Source organism: Ochotona princeps, chromosome 2 (genome assembly GCF_030435755.1).
Source record: "Ochotona princeps isolate mOchPri1 chromosome 2, mOchPri1.hap1, whole genome shotgun sequence".
NCBI lineage: Eukaryota > Metazoa > Chordata > Mammalia > Lagomorpha > Ochotonidae > Ochotona > Ochotona princeps.
Window position 1 is genome coordinate 18,129,983 of NC_080833.1, and position 16,446 is coordinate 18,146,428.

Consider the following 16,446-nt stretch of genomic DNA (forward strand, 5'->3'; position numbering starts at 1 on the left):
TGAAGATTCTGTGAAAATCCAGGCCGAGGCCACTGTGCATCCTTGGCCAGCCTCAACACTGGGGGGAGTAGTATCCCTGCTTCCCATCTGGGGCGCCAGTGCCATGGTAGGCGCCAACACTCTTGTGCCAGCAGGTGCCTTTAGCCAGCAGGTGGCAGTCACATCTTATGGGGTCTTTAAGGTCCCTGACAATGTGATCATGTGTCACCTGTAAACTCCACATAACCCCTGGACTGGATAGCTCAGTGATAGAAGCAAAGGATAATGCAAGTCAGACAGGCCTGGGTCCCTTAACTTCCCCGAGCTCCTGCAAACCACCCTTCCATGGGGCTCCGCAGAGGAGCCAGCTTGGCTAGCAGGGGGTGACAGTGGCAATTCTTGTCTTTCCAGCGGAAACTGGGGCTGGGCCGCAGCAGGCAGCAGCAGCATCCTGGCTGAGTTTGGATCCCTGCACTTGGAATTCTTACACCTCACCCAGCTCTCCGGCAAGCAGGTCTTCGCAAGAAAGGCAAGTATCCCCCGACCACATGTCCATTCGCTCCTCACCTGGCTTTTATTGGGAGGTGTGGAACACAGCGGGGTGGGGGTCCCCTCTTGGGTCAGCAGGTGGACCTGGGGTGGAAGCCAGCTCCTCACAGCACATGCTGATTTGTGGAAGACTTAATCGTGCCCTGGCCAAGGAGGCAGTGAGCACACGAGTGTCCAGGGCTCTAGGGAGGGCAGAGAGGGGCAGGGTTTCTGGGGTCAGTGTCAGCTCAGTGGTGAGTGTGACGAACGGGAAGGTTGGACAGGGTACAGCTGAATCCGGGCACCTGCCAGTGCAGCAGGCCCCTGCCGGGGGACACAGAGCTTCTCTGTGCGAGGTGGACCTGCTGCTTCTTCCCAGCTACGGGCAGCAGACTCTGGACTCTCCTCACAGCAGGTGCCCACAACATGCTACTTCTTGTTCTCCAGCTGGCTGGGGCATGTGGCGCGCTGAGAGCAGCTGGGCTCAAATCCGGTCCTGACAACTGAAGAGCCGCCGCCAGTCCCAGACAGGCCTCACTGGCAGACCAGCCTTAGACCCATTGCAGGGAAGGGTGCACACGTGGTGCTGAGGCTCTGACCACTTGGGGACACCCTGAGTGTTGACCCAAGGGACAAAAGGGCCCCACACATTGTTCCCCCACCCCTCTGGGGGAGGTGCTGGAGTACCTGGGGGGAAGAGATCCTTACCTCCACCTTGGGGCTTTCCATCTCTTGTCACCTACAAGCCTCACTGTGTCCTCTGGTGGCCTCTCAGTGACAGAAAGAGGGAGAAACATCTGCTGGTTCATTTCCCAAATCCCCATGATAGCTGAACTGGGCCACGTCAAAGCCAGAGCTCCCTCTGAAGTGGCAGGGACTCGGCTCCTTGAGCCATCATCCACTGCCTCCCAGGGTACACATTAGCAGGAAGCTGGCTTGGAAGAAGCAGAGGCGGGACTCTACTCTGATGTGAGACTCAGGTGCCCCGAGTGGCGACTCCACCCACTAGCGGGCCATAGCACCTGCGCCCGGAGTTCTGTTGCTATTAATGCACACATGGGTTTTTTGGTGCCGGTTTGGGCACGTGGCTTCCCAGCCTCTGCTTGATTACTTCCCTTAAGCAGAGCTCACTGCCAGAATAGCCATCCTACTGTCTAATTTTCCTTCAGAAAATATCTGCCAGAAGCTCTTACCTCCCTGTGACTCCCAGCCTTGAGAGCTCATGGGGCGAGTTTAACCCCACAGCCTGTGGGCTGTCATTTCCTGTCCCTCAGCCCACTTCCAACTGCATCCTCTCCTGGTCTCCCTGCTCACTCTATTCTTGAGCCAAACTCCTAGGGAGTTCGTGGCCTCAGCTCAGATCAGAATGAAGTTGGGGAGTTGTAGAGAATGAGGGTGTGGTGGTTCTGTAGGCTAATCTTCCATCTGCAAATGCCAGCATCCCACAAGGGTGCAGGTTTGTGTCCCAGCTGCTCTGCTTCCATCCAGCCCCTCTGCTTGTGGCCTGGGAAAGCAGCAAGGATGGCCCAAAGCCTTGGGATTCTGTACCCATGTGAGAGACCCGGCGATGGCTCCTGGCTCCTGGCTTTGGATCAGCTCATCTTGGCTGTTCATTTGGAGAGTGAACCAGCAAATGGAAGATCTTTCTCTGTCTCTACTCTCTGTAAACCTCCCTTTCAAGTAAAAATGAATAAATTTTTAAAAAAGAAGAATAAGTGGGACAGTCCACTTGCTCTGATCTTGTACTGTTCTGGGGTTTTTTTCCTGTGGCAACTGCCCCTCCCCCCCCCCCATTTATATGCTCCATCCATTTTGGTGCCTGGCTGAGCCTCCCACAGAGGTAGTTATTGATGTCCACAAAGCAAGCCACGTTCTAGAAACACTCCTGCCCTCCAGAGGAGCCATTCAGTCCCATTTTGCCACCCTCCACAGGGGCAGAGAGGGGCAGGCATACAAACATATGCCTGACTCTCATAATGGCTTCTGCTAACCACTGGCAGGGACCACTGCCCTTGGCAAGGAAGTGCTGACAGCTGGGAGGTAGCTCATCCTCGCTCCTCCCCACGTGGCCAGCCTGGCCTGAAGCTGGAGGCGGGGGGATCCCCAAGGCGTAGCTGGCCTCACAGAGCCAGTGTAGGGAGGACAGCCAGCCCTGTGCCTGTAGAAAAAGCCCGCTGGGCCCTGTTTCTCATGTTTGCTGTTCCCAGAGGTCCTCGTTGCACCCGGCGGGGACAGTTTCCAAGGGGACAATGCAGTGTGTCACACCATGGGTCTCCCCAGCTGACTGCTCCTATTCCGTAATGTGAGGGCACCTCTGCTCACCACTATCCTTGTGCCTGGTCTGTTTCATGCATGTTGTCATGCATGGCGTGATGACACATTCCGCGGCACCTGTGACTCCAGGCTCAGACCATGCATCTGTTACTGGACACTCGTGTCCAGCTGCTCTCTTGGCTGTAGTGAACACAGCTGTGCAGTTGTCCCTGGAACACCCGTGTCACCCGCTTTGGATCACCCTGCTATCACCCCAGGGCCCATACTGTCACCTGTGGGTGGAGCGTGTCCCCCAGAACAGTCCTTGCTGCACGTGGGACCAGCTGTCTCCTGTCCTGTCCCCAGTGGGACAACAGGCGCTGGGCTTCTGCAGGGGGTGACGGTACCACGGTGTCATGTCTCACAGGTCAGGAACATCCGCAAGGTCCTCAGGAACATGGACAAGCCCTTCGGCCTCTACCCCAACTTCCTCAGCCCAGTGAGCGGGAACTGGGTGCAACGTGAGTACTGGGATGCCGCTCCCCCCAACCCCAGGGCCACCCCAATTCCCGCCCCAGCCCCTGGACCCTGTGCTCCTGGGCAAGTGAGTGACACTGGTATCAGAGTCATGTATCAGCTGGGCATTCACATGGGGCTCCCGGCTGCCACCCACCCTCCCAGGCACCTTGGGGCTGTCCCTTTGTTGCTGCCGTTGCTATGGAGACAAATATGATGGGGACTAGCTATCACAGCTCTGTCCTGCACCGCCACTAGCCCCAGCTTGTCCAGCCTGTCCTGCCTCATGATGCCCACCGACGCCTCCTTGGTTATCTTCTCCCTCCCAGGAGTGCCGGGGTAGAGCTGTCTACTCTGCAAATGGCTCTAGGCGGGCCAGGTCTCCTCCTCCTCCTCTCCCAGTTCCTCTCCTCCAAATCTGATTATGGTTTTATTTTTCACTTATTTGCGTTTTATTTGAAAGAAAGCAGAGCAAGAGAAAGCGAGATCTTCCATGAGTTGATTCACTGCCCCTACCCTCCCCAGCAGCAAATCCCTGCAGTAGTCAGGATTGAGCCAAGACAAAACCAGGAACCTGGAACGCCATCTGGGTCTCCCTCATGGGTAACACCCTGTTGCTTGAACCTTCTTGCCTTCTGGGGTGTGCATTCCAGGAAGCTGGAATTGGAGGCAGAGCCAGAGTTGAACTTGGCCATAGCGAGTGTGGGCATCATAAGTGCTAAGGAACCACTGCACTGAGTGTCTGCTCCCCACATCTAATTAAAAAAAAAAAAGATTCAAGCAAAACCTAACCATATAGCAATGTAAAGATTCATGAATTCTCTGCTTTTTTTTTTTGAAAGGCAGGTTTACAGAGAAGGAGAGACAGAGAGCTCTTCCATCCACCGGTCCTTAAACTTGACAGCCTTCCCCCATCTCTGTTCAGAGGTGTGCTTCCCCTAGTGGCTGTCAGTCACCTAGGGATGGGACTAAAGGGATACATAACCTAGGAGGGGGAATGTGACAGGCTTCCCAGGCCCACGGGTTGCACCCCAGTTGAGAAACCCCAGGCGTGGGAGAAGCAGGTCGTGGCTCCAGCTGTATCCTCAGTCACAGTCAACTGGGACTGGTGGTGGTGGGTTTTTCTGGTGCCTAATCCAGGCCTTCCCCTAGCTCCCACCTCCACTGCCTCTGTCCCAACCGGGTCTCCAGCCCCAGTCCCTGGGGTGAGAGCACCAGACGAGGGTAGACACCTAATCATTACACAGCTTGGCGAGATTCTCTGTCTCTTAGCTCTCTGAGATACATTTCACTGTGGCCCGGAGGGAGGGCCATGGGAGTGACAGTCAACGGCTGCAGGAAACAGATTTCAGTTCCATCTTCCAGTAGTGGCCTGCCTTCTCCCAGAAGGAAACAGCATGAGCAGGGCATAGAGGGCAGCTGGCAGCGAGATTCTGTGGAGAGCAAGCAGGGGCTCTCTGTGCTGCCCAGGCCTCTGCCCTCTGCCAGACCCAGAGGATACTTGGAGAAATACAAAAATACCCTGCCAAACCCCTAACAGGGCAGGCAGCAGACGAAGGCTCGAATTACAGATCCTGGCCCTAGTTGGCCAAGTGTTCTAGCATTCCATCATTTCCATGGCGAGGCCGAGCATGGAGGGAGAGAGATGGCTCTGCTGGCCTGAGCTGCCCCCAGGACAGTGCAGCAAAACCTGTCAACAGGAGGGAGGGCTGGCCCCCGCCGCCCTGACCTCAGTGACTGGACGAGCCCCCTCCAAGACGTCTTGCTTTGTTAATTCTGCTACTCTGAGCAACACAGGTCTGCAAAAGGTTGGGCACATATGCAAAATTGTTCTTATTAATAAAATATGAATCCGCAACCTGCTGAGGATCAGAGGGATCCACGACCCCCGTCCTCTGGACCTGCCCTCTCTTCTCGGCTTCTCTTCCTCTGCCTTTGGTGCCAGGGTCATGTCAGGTGTTCTGGGGGTTGGATAGATTTCTGATGCATGGTATTTTTTTTTCAGCGGCTGATAGCAGTCCCACCTTGACGAGTTAAACACCTTCTTTCCTCTCCTTAAACCCTCAGGACTCACCTGCAGGCAGGCCGGGCAGGAACTGCACAGCCCATTTGTGGACATGGGGACTGCAGCATAGAGGGACATCAGGGCCAGGCCTGTGCCCGTCTTGCCTGTTTCCTGCTTCAGAAGCCGAGCTGCAAGGTGGCAGGGGAGGCCCCTGGGGAAACTCTGACAGCCCCAAGCATGGATGAGCCGACCCTCAGACCCACTCACCCAGAGTACAGACAGTCCGGGAGGGGCCAGCAGACTCAGCACGTGGTGATCCCCTCGCCCCCACAGCACCACCCCCTCATCTGTAGAAGGCAGAGCTGGAGCCCAGTTCCAGAGGTGCCCACAAGGCTGCCTGGAGCATGCCTTATTCATGCTCTCCGTGGGGAGGGATTATGAACAAAATTGTGAAAACCTGAGGAAAGCAATTTAAAAGGGTTCTGGGCTGAGGCAGCAGATAAGAAGGTGTTAGCTGGGCAGGGCTTGGAGGTGGAGGGGCCCACGGGGACAAAGGAACCTCCTGAAGGTTGCTAGCCAAGGGTGTTCAGGCGGCAGCAGGAACAGGGGAGGAACAAGGAGCTGATTGTGCAGGTGGTGCTGCCGTTGGCTGCCGTGCCTGAGATGGGCCCCCCTCTCTGGGGCTCTGCAGCTCTCAGTAGAGGCTCCCACAGCCTGCCTGCTAGCCGTGCCCGCCATCCACACGTGGGTCTAGCCCCAGTCTGCCCGTGCTCGCTTGCGCTGTGCCCCTGGAAAGGTTCTGGGGAGCTGGACCCCAGCTCCTTCTCTTGCCTCCTCTTCATGGTGAGGCCCCTGAGCCCTCGCTGCTCCCCACATAGCACACGTGCCCCTGTCTGGTCCAGTTTTCACAAGTACATGTTGCACTCCAGAACCCTTGCTGGGCCAGGATTTGTATTTGTAGGGGTGGCCAGAAGGACAGGAAGGACTGGGTGACCAGGTGCCAGACCCTCTCCAGGGTCCCACCTGCCCTTGCACACCGTCTGGGTTCTTTGCTCATCCTGCTTGCCTCTTTCTCTTTAGCCATCAAGTCTGGTTGCAGAAAGCGAGGCCTGTGCGGCTCCTCGGTGGCTGCAGTGGTCTAGCGTTGTAGCTCACTTGTCTTCCCGTCTGGGATAGGGAACTGGCTGCGCTGTTGGGAAGTTTAGAGAGAATTCAGAAAAGCTCCCGACCCACAGTAGACACTCAGCGGGTAGTAGCTGTTGACAGATTATTATTTTTTTTGTATGTATAAGATTAATCTTTACTTGAAAGGCAGAGTTTACAGAGATCTTCTGTCCACTGGTTCACTCCCCAGATGACTGCAGTGGCTGGCGTCAGGCCAGTCTAAAGTCAGGAGCCAGGAATTTCACTGGGACTTCCCACATGGGTGGTAGGGACCCAAGCATTTGAGCCACCCTCCAGGCACAGTATCGGGGAACTGGGTTGAAAGTGGAGCAGCCGGGATTTGAACCTGCACCGCAAGCAGCAGTTTTACCACTACAGCCCAGCATGGTCCTGTTGATGGATTTTCTTTCTCTCACCGACTCTACTCTCCTTCTACCTGCTTTCCCCTCCCCAGCCTTTAACCCATCCACCTTGTTTGCAGTGAGTGACCAGGGACCCAATGGTCCGGCCCCAGCCACCCCGCACTGGAACCCACACCCCTCACCATGGTACCCTGTGGCCTGGCCCCAGCCACCCCGCACTGGAACCCACACCCCTCACCATGGTACCTGGCAGGCAGTACAACTGACAATGACCTTGCCTTTTCCCTGTAATAGAACACGTCTCAGTAGGAGGACTCGGGGACAGTTTTTATGAATATTTGATCAAGTCCTGGTTGATGTCGGCCAAGACGGATGTAGAAGCTAAGACCATGTACTATGAAGCCTTGGAGGTAAGACACACGCTGGGGTTTTCAGGGTAGTCGGGGACTCAGTCCCCTACAGGGAACAGGGAGGGATGAGTGACAGATGGACCCTCCCCCAGCTGGGCACATCACACCCACAATTGTGAGCCCTTAAAGCTGTAGGGGGATCTGTGACAACCCTTCCCTGCCAGCTGCTCAGCAGCGAGACCCCAGTCCCGGCTTGCCCTGGTCCCAGCCTTGTTCACGCCCAGCTTTGGCTGGTAGCAGCCCTCTATCAGAGTCCCCCATCTGCCTGGATGCCTTTCTTCCTCTGCTCTTTGCAGAGCAGATCTGAGCTCCTGGGCAGAGCAGTCAGGCCGCCTGCCCTCAGGGCACCCTGGAGTTGCTGCTTCCAGTGAAGCCAGGGCCATGAATTATTTAGGCAAAATCTGGAACTGGGAGGCTAGCCCTGGATGGAGCAGCAGAAGGCCCAGCTCTGAGCCCACATTTGATCTGGCTGCTGAACCCTCAGCACCTCTGACCCCGGCTCAGGCAAGGCCTCTGGCAAGTGTGGAACTTTAAAGAATATCCTGGCCATCCCAAGCTTGATCGCATATTAAAATCAACCTCTGAGTTTATGTGATAGCACACCCAGGCTGCACCCCCGACCAGTTACATCCGAACTGCTGGGGGTGGGGCCCACTGATGTTACTTTACGGGCGGAGAGCTCTCACCCCTGCCTGCCCCTGGGGAGTGTCTGAAAGCCTGGTGCCCACGCCACATCCCAGGCCACTTAGATCAGCTTCTTTGTTTGATTTTGTTTTGTTTTTTAAGTTGTATTTGACTATTTGAAAACTGGAGCTGTAGAAGGAGAGAGAGACAAAGATCTTCCATCCATCCTCTGATTTATGCCCCACAAGACTGCAGTGGTAACTAGACTGAAGTCAGGAGCTTCTTCAGGGTCTCCGACATGGGTGGCAGGGGCTCAAGAACTTGGGTCATCCTCTACTACCTTCCCAGGCCAATAGCAGGGAGCTGGATTAAAAGTGGAACAAGTGGGACACAAACCTGTGTTCATATGGAGTATGAGTGTCACAGGCCAGCTTAGAAGCCACCTGATTAGACCCATGTCCACCTGGCATGAGCATGGGAGATGCAGGCAGATCTGACCACACATGCCCAGAGCCATCTCTGGGCAAACACTCTAAGTACCTGGTCATCTTCAACACTCATCTTACAGATGATAAAACAAGATCCAAGAGGCCCCAAGCCACACAGCAGCAAGTGTCCGAGTTAGGGTGCCAATATGGTTCTGATGGCCAATTCTGCCCCTGTCTGCATCAGAGAGGAGCCTGGCTGGCTTGCAGGATTGTTCAGCTGGGTTCCCGTGGAAGGTGGCAAGTCAGTGCCTGATCCGTGCAAGCCTTTGAGCAGTTCCCCCTTCGGCCCTCACAGCCATGCCCAGGTCATTGTTCCATCCCACCAGCTGGACAGAGTGAGTTGCAGGTGGACTAGCATGCCTGGCAGCACCCAGTTCTTTCATCACAAAACCCAGAGGCCAGGCCAGCCCTGATCCCAGACTGGCCTTATGTGACTGAAGTTTACCTTATACCGGGTCAGTCACCAGCCCATGCCATCTTGGGTTTTACTCAGGGTTCTAGAAAGCCTTATTTCATATGTTTATATCCACTCATCTCAATTGTATCTTCAAAGAGACACTCATCTACAGTCTCCTCTTTTAATAACAATTTTTATGGGTCTGTCAGTGGCTGAATCCTCACCTTGAACATGCTAGGATCCCATATAGGCACTGGTTTGTGTCCCAACTGCTCCACTTCCCCTCTAGCTCCCTGCTTATAGTCTGGGAGAACAGTAAAGAATGAGCCAAGGCCATGAGACCCTACACCCATGTGGGAGGCCCAGAGGAGGTTCCTGGCTCCTGGATCTTGACTCCAGAACGGCTCAGCTCTGGCCATTGTGGCCACTTGGGAAGTGAACCTGCTAATGGAAGATGTTTCTCTCTGTCTCTCCTTCTCTCTGTAGATCTGCCTTTCCAATAAAAATGAATCCTTTTAAAAATTAAGGAAAATATCTTTTGTTTGAAAGGGAGAGTGGCAAAAGAGGAGACACAGAGAGATCTTCCATCCACTGATCCACTCCCCAAATGACCGCAATGTCCAGAACTTGAGCTGGTTCGAAGCCAGGAGCCAGGAGCCAGGAGCTTCTTCTAAGTCTGCTTTGTGGGTACAGGGGCCCAAGGACGTGGACCATCTGCTGTTTTCCCAGGCCATACCTAGGAAGCTGGATCAGAAGTGGAGCAGCTGGGGCGTAAACTTGTGCCCATATGGGATGCCAACATGCTGGCAGAGGCTTGGCCTATTATGCCACAGTGCTGACCCCTACAACTTCCTATTTATGATCATTATTGAGCTTAACTTGGGACTAACTCCAAACGGAAGTGGCGTCAGAGAGGCCTCTGCAGGGTGTGGATTGCCTGGCCCACACCTGACATCTTGTGGTCTCCGTGGAGGCCTGTGCTTCCCAGCACGGTGACAGCTGGTGACTCTGAGCCAGGCCTTCCCAGCCTGCTCAGTGTTTAGAGATCAGCAGTGCAAAAATGGAGACCGGGGGCCACACGGGACCCCTACGATGGGTCATAGCCATCCTGAAGCCGTGGAGCAGTTTACCCCCATCTCATCAGCACCCCGACTCCTGGGCCTGACTGCAGGGATCCTGAAATGATGCCTGCACACCTGTGTGCTCCAGCCCCCTGCCAAAGCACCCACCACTGGGTTCAGGAAGAGTGGAGCCGTGGGAAGCCCCAGGTCCTGTCCTAGGCCAGGAATGGCTGGGCAGTCCCAGACAAGCCACAGCCTCCTCCTGTCTGTAGAGGGCGCTACAGCCCACGTGCCTAATTGAGCAAGTGTGTGATGAAGAACACATGGGCAGCTCAGGATTCTCTATGCTCCTTTCTGAAAATCTGAGAAATCAATAGACCCTCTTCTAGTCGGGGAGCACACCCCTTAAGGTGTTGGGAACAATCGTAGCAATGTTCTGGACCCTGAAATCTCCTCACAGGCCAGCTGGGCTTCAGGCTAACACCTGCCCTGCCCACCCTCCCTCCCCCTGCATCCCTCTCCGCCCTCCAAGGAGGCATAGGGGAATGAAAAACCCTGGAATTTTCTTGGAAAAAGATCTCCTGGAAAGACTGCTGTTCACTCCCCAAATGGGTGCAGGTACCTGGGGCTGGGCCAGGCTGAAGCAAGGAGCCAGGAGCATCCAAGTTTCCCACATGGGCGGCAGGGGCCCACAGAGAACGGGGGTGGGAGAACACAGAGAGGTTGTCCACCTGCTGGCTCATTCTCCAAATGGCCACACATGGCTGGGGTCCAGCTGATTTTCCACTGCTTTCCCAGGTATATCTGCATGGAGCTGGATCTGAAGCCAAGCAGCTAAAACTCAACCAGCACTCATGGGATTCTAGCTCTGCAGGCAGTGCCTGAACCCACTGCACTAGAACGCCATTACTCTCACCATACCACATTAAGGGATTTAAAAAAAATTTTTTTAAAGGGGTCTGACATTGTATAGTGGATTGAGCCGCCACCTGTAACACTGGTGTCCTATATGGACACCAGATCAAATCCTGGCTGCTCTACTTCCAATCCAGCTTCTTGCTAATGTGTCTGGGAAAGCAATGGAGGATGGCCCCGGTGCTTGAGCCCCTGCACCCACATGGGAGACCTGGAAGAAGCTCCTGGCTTCCGCCTGGTACAGCTCCAGCCATGTGGCCATTTGGAGAATGAGCCAAAAGGTGGACGATCTCTCTCTGTTGCCCCCCCCAACCCCTCTCTCTGTAACTCTGCCTTTCAAATAAGCACACTAAATCTTTTTTCAAAACACACAGAAGGAAGTGAACATCTGTGAGACCCACCCTGGCCCTGCCTAACCTCCACGCCTCCCCACAGGCAGCAGGCCTCAGCCAGCAGCTGGCGGCCGAAAACCTAAGTCTCTCCCTTCTCCGGACCCTCCCCGCCTGTCTCACTGCAGGCGATTGAGACCTACTTGCTGAATGTGTCTCCTGGAGGCCTGACCTACATTGCCGAGTGGCGAGGGGGCATTCTCGACCACAAGATGGGGCATCTGGCCTGCTTCTCCGGGGGCATGATCGCTCTTGGTGCCGACGATGCCAAGGAGGAGAAGAGGGCCCACTACCGCGAGCTCGCAGCCCAGATCACCAAGACGTGCCACGAGTCCTACGCCCGCTCAGGTAACCCTGCCAGCCAAGAGGCAGCAGCAGCGGCTGAGGCTAGATGCCAGGACAAACTGGCAAGAGCAGCAGAACAGCCAGGAGCGAAGGCCCTAAGCTGCCGCCCTAAGTGAGAGGTGCCCTCAGGGCTCCAGGCTCCCAGCTCTCGTGATGCAGGCAAGGAAATAGTGGCCCAGGCCCAGCTGGAAGTAAGACTGGCAGTGGCCTGTTCCCTTTCACATGTGCACAGCTCTCCGCTGTAGACCCTGTCTTGGGGCAGAGAGGACCCGGGATTGGTAGTCAAAAGTCCCCAGCTCAGGCACTGCTGCCAGGCAGGCGACCTGTGTTTTCTCACCTGTGCAGTGGGGGGAGCACCTGGTGTTTCCCCAGGTGATGCAGAGAGGTTCCACAACCAAGCAGGTAGGTGGTCACTGTCAGCTGACCACCCAGGGCGCCTGTGAGGTGGCCCATAGCTCCAGGACCAGCTCTAGTCCAGCAGAAACTATTCCAGGAAGTCAGACGTCAACATGGCTCCCTGTCTTCCAAGCCTCACTCTGTAAGCAAACAGCGGATCTTGAGAATGAGCAAAAGCTCATTGGTTTAGGTGGATCAGCACAGGCCTTAAAAGACAGAGGGTTAATAGAGCATCCTGTTCTGGCTGCCACAGCTGCTCCGTGGCCCACAGACAGCTGTCACGGCTGCTCCACAGCCCACAGATGGGTGCCACGGCTGCTCCATGGCCCACAGATGGCTGCCACAGTTGCTCCGTGGCCCACAGACGGCTGCCACAGCTGCTCCGTGGCCCGCAGACGGCTGCCATGGCTGCTCCACAGCCCACAAACAACCGCCACAGCTGCTTCTGCTCTTGCCCCCCTGAGCAGGTTAGCCAAGCAACTACTCTGCCATGGCCAGGAGCTGCTACGCTGTTGGAAGAGATCGGTGGTTGGAAAAGTTTGGCCAGCCTCTCTTCCAGGTGGGGTGGGCTGTGCTCCGGAGTGCTGGCTGTTTCCTCAGGGAGAAGTTCCTAGGACCCCACACACAACTGAGGAGGGCACACCCCAAGCTGGGCTGGGTCCTCAGAGGACCTAACCAAGAGGTGCAGCCTGAAAGCCAAGAAGGCCCTGTGATGGACCCTCGAGGTGGGCCTGAGGGACGTGGGCCCAGGTGGGAAGGACAATAAAGCACAGTCCAGGGCAAAGATCAGGCTGCCCAGGGTCACTGCCCCACCGAGCCACAACATGCTGTGTTAGCTTCAACCAGCCACTTAACCTCTCTGGTTCTTTCCAGAAAGCTTATTGGAGGGATTGAGATCATTACATGCAGCACCCACATGGCCCTTGCCCACCTGAACCGGCACTACAGTGGGGGTTAGGTCACTGTGGTCACTCACAGATGATCCACCAACAAGTGAATTTACAGCAACAAAACCCAGACTGCCTGTGCCTGCATTCATTGTCCCCGTGGATAGCTGGGGGAGGGTGGAATAGGAGCCTTCCCGCACATGCCCTCCCTTCTGCCCCACCTGGGCAGTCGCCCAGACTTGAAGGTCCAGGGGTGTGAGAAACGGCTGCTTGTGAGTGGGACCCACGGAGCGGGCCTCGTGGGTTGTGCAGGACACTCCCCACACGCCTTCCGCCCACACCCTGTCATCCCACACTTCTGAGCGGCTCATTCAGACTCTCAGAGCCTGAAGCTGTGCGGCCCCCAAGGCCCCCAGGGCCAAGGAAGATGCCATGCACCTGCCCCGCACAGCCTGGTGGCGGGAGGCACGTGGGGGAGAGGCAGGCAGCAGCCGAGAGACTGAGCACATCCATTTAACCATCCCCACAGATACCAAACTAGGCCCCGAGGCCTTCTGGTTCAACTCCGGCCGAGAGGCAGTGGCCACCCAGTTGAGCGAGAGCTACTACATCCTGCGGCCCGAGGTAGTGGAAAGCTACATGTACCTCTGGCGCCAGACCCACGACCCCATCTACCGGGAGTGGGGCTGGGAGGTGGTGATGGTGAGTGCGACCCCAACCGCACCAGAACTCATGGGTGGGCTGCAGACCCCCAGACTCGGCCAACCAGGAAGCCAAGCCAGGCTGACCTGTGATAGGATCTGAGTGGACAGGCCCACCATGGTGGTCACAGAGTCCAGAGTAACCCACTGGGCCAGGGAAGGCGGTTCTGAGTGTCTGTGGTAGCCTTTGTGGCCCAGCCCTGGGCACCAGCAAACCCAGAGAGCCTGAGACTGGCTGGCCGCCCAGAGCCCTGTTTGACCACTGCCGGCTCGCATCTGCTTCCCTCACCCCAAAGGCCCCGCAGGCAGCCACTGCCTGTCCTCCCCAGAGCCAACCTAAAACCCTCTGCTTCCTGACCTGGGAGGGCCCAGTGTTTCATCCCTTGAGTAACAGTAACAGTCGTGCACAGGGGACCACATCTTTGGGGAACCCCTGAGGACGATGGGAAGTCCATTGCCCAAGGTCATCCCTTGAGCACGCCCCCTCAATCCCACCCCACCACCGGGCTAGTCTCTCCTGGGGTTCCCTCCATGGAAGCCAGGTGAAAAGCTTGGGCCTGAGTCATGGGAGCAGGTGGAGGTGTGTGGGTCCTGCCCCAGCCAGGGACAAGGGGACTGAACCCCAGAAGGATACCTCAGCCTTCTATTCCCGGCAGGGGGCATGCAAGCCTGGCATGGGGGTTCTGGCCCACTGGGCCTCACGGTGTGGGGCGTAGGGGCGGGGCTTCCCTCTGCCTGTGCTAAGGCCGCCTTCCTCCCTCCCTTCCCCCGCCCCACCCCGGGCAGGCCTTGGAGAAGCACTGCCGGACAGAAGCCGGCTTCTCAGGCATCCAGGACGTGTATAGCGTCACCCCCAGTCACGACAACAAGCAGCAGAGTTTCTTCCTGGCGGAGACCCTGAAGTGAGTGGGGCTGTGGGCTGTGTGCTCGTGCTTGCCAGAGGCCAGCAGGAGGCTCGGGGTTCAGCCGCCCCGCCCCTCAGCAGCGATCAGCTGCGGGATGAGAGCCCAGTAGGGACAGAGGGGCACTTGGGGTCCAGAAGTTAAGCCCCAAAGTGACCCTGGTGCTGTCGGTACTGGTCACTATTGCTGAGTCTCCATCACCACTCGCTGGCAGCTGCCTCTGCAGTGTGCAGGGTAACAGGTGGCCACCCCATCTGAGCAGGCCCGAATCCTTCCAGGATGCCTATACCCCCACAGCGGAAGTGCTGTCAGTATCAGTGTCCCCGGTACACTGTGGCCTCTGGGAGGGTGGACCCTGGGGCAGCGCTCCAACTACCCTACAGGAGCTGGGGTTCAGCGAGCTACAGGGGAGGGGGAGTGCTACAAGTTCCAGGGACAGGGGTGCAGGGTGTGAGCCTCCTGGGGACAGAAGCAAGATGCCATCAGGTGCCCAACACCCCCAGAGCAGTGTTGAGGTGTGAGACCCTCCTCCCCCCGCCCTAAGGCCCCTCTAGCCCTGACACCTGCCTATCACCCCTGCCCCTCCCACACAGGTATCTCTACCTTCTGTTCTCCGATGATGACGTGCTGTCCTTGGAAGATTGGGTATTCAACACCGAGGCCCACCCGCTGCCCATCAACCACTCGGACAGTGCCCACAGGGCATGGGGCCCCCGCTGAGAGCGCCCCTCCGCCCCCAGGCCGCCTCAGGGATGCCATGCCTCTTGGGCATTTGGGACTGCCCTCCCAAGGGACCGAGCTGGCCAGCTGTGTCGGACGGATGTGCCAATCTCCTCTGTGAGGAGACAGGCTCAGAGACACCACCGCCACCACTGAGCTGTCAGAGCAGGCTGCAGCCACGCCACGCCCCACATTCCTTTCTACGGAGAAGTTTGTAAGAACCCTGTAAACTCTTGGCCAATGCCAAGGCCCAGAGATGGCCATGGCCACGGCAGGTGGCCAGCTCACCTGCCTCCTTCCAGGCTCGACTCTGTTGGGCTGTTTCTCTCCCATTTTGTCTTGCTGTCCCGGCATCATGTGTTCCCTCGAATCACGTCCTCCCAAGAGGCTGGCTTTGGGACACTTGTCTGCAGGCAAGCCTCCACGTCTGGGATCTTCCATTGTTCATGCCCCATCCTCTCTGCATCCACTTTCTTGTCCATTACCTTATCATTGGAGGAGAGGTCTCCTTGGATGTAGGCCTGAGCTTTGGGACTCCCCAGCGCCGTTCCAGTTGTGACGGACAAGTTTGTGAAGAAGGAACAGAATTAACTGATAGCAGTGAGACAGCCCACGCACCCTCTGCAGGCCCCAGGAAGGGTGCTGGGCCAGACATGGGCCTTGGGTTCCCCCAACGAAGGATGCCCTTGTCCTACCCTGCCTTAAGTCAGTCCCGATGAATTCAAGAAATGTGAGCTGGAGATGCAGCGAAGCCAGAGAGGGGCAGCCACCTGCCTGAGGGCACACAGCCAGAAAATAAGATACATATGAGCATCACCCCTGCCCTCCACCCTGTCCTGACCACCCCAGTCCCAGGCCCGGCCACACCCTTTCATGAGACCCAGGACAGAGAGGCCCCCAGGGAGACAGAACAGAAAGGTTCCAGAGGTAACTGATGGGAGTGGGGGACAGTCAGGCTCGGCAGGTAGCCAGGGCCAGCAGTGACTGCCGGCGGGGTGAAAGGATGAGTGAGCCTCAAGCCAAGTCCTAGACAATGTGACAATGAGGAGGAGTGGTAGGAGGGGGTGTGGCACGGCAGAGAGAGCAAGTCCCATAGATCCAGACACACACACCCCCTGGGTGGGGTGGGGGGATGGTGGGACCACAGCACCAGTGCGTTCTGCAGGGCCAGGAATTCCGGGGCCAGCGCTGAGTTGAGGACGCCCCCTGCAACCCACCTGCGTGTCCCCTTGGCCAAGGGCAGGGGACCGTGCTCGGCCCTTGCTCTGGCTCTGTTCATCTACTGCACTAGCCCTCTGGGTGACCCTTGACTCCGGCCGTGCAGCCCTCCTGACGCTGCCCGGGAAGTGGGGGGCACAGGAAAGCCTTTCCCCTCAACAGCCCTGGGTCACCTCAGCAGTCATG

General features: G+C 57.0%; 1 protein-coding gene across 1 annotated transcript in view; it reads left to right on the top strand.

Moving 5' to 3' along the window:
* The window catches only part of MAN1C1 (mannosidase alpha class 1C member 1), a 128,717-nt gene extending 112,697 nt beyond the window's left edge, over positions 1-16,020 (top strand). Inside the window, exons 6-12 of the mRNA XM_012929028.2 lie at positions 391-508; positions 3,188-3,281; positions 7,102-7,217; positions 11,220-11,439; positions 13,249-13,421; positions 14,207-14,322; positions 14,916-16,020. Of these exons, the coding sequence (XP_012784482.2) occupies positions 391-508; positions 3,188-3,281; positions 7,102-7,217; positions 11,220-11,439; positions 13,249-13,421; positions 14,207-14,322; positions 14,916-15,042 (964 nt within the window). The 3' untranslated portion in view covers positions 15,043-16,020. The remainder of the gene's footprint in view (positions 1-390; positions 509-3,187; positions 3,282-7,101; positions 7,218-11,219; positions 11,440-13,248; positions 13,422-14,206; positions 14,323-14,915) is intronic.
* The last annotated feature ends 426 nt before the right edge of the window (positions 16,021-16,446 follow it).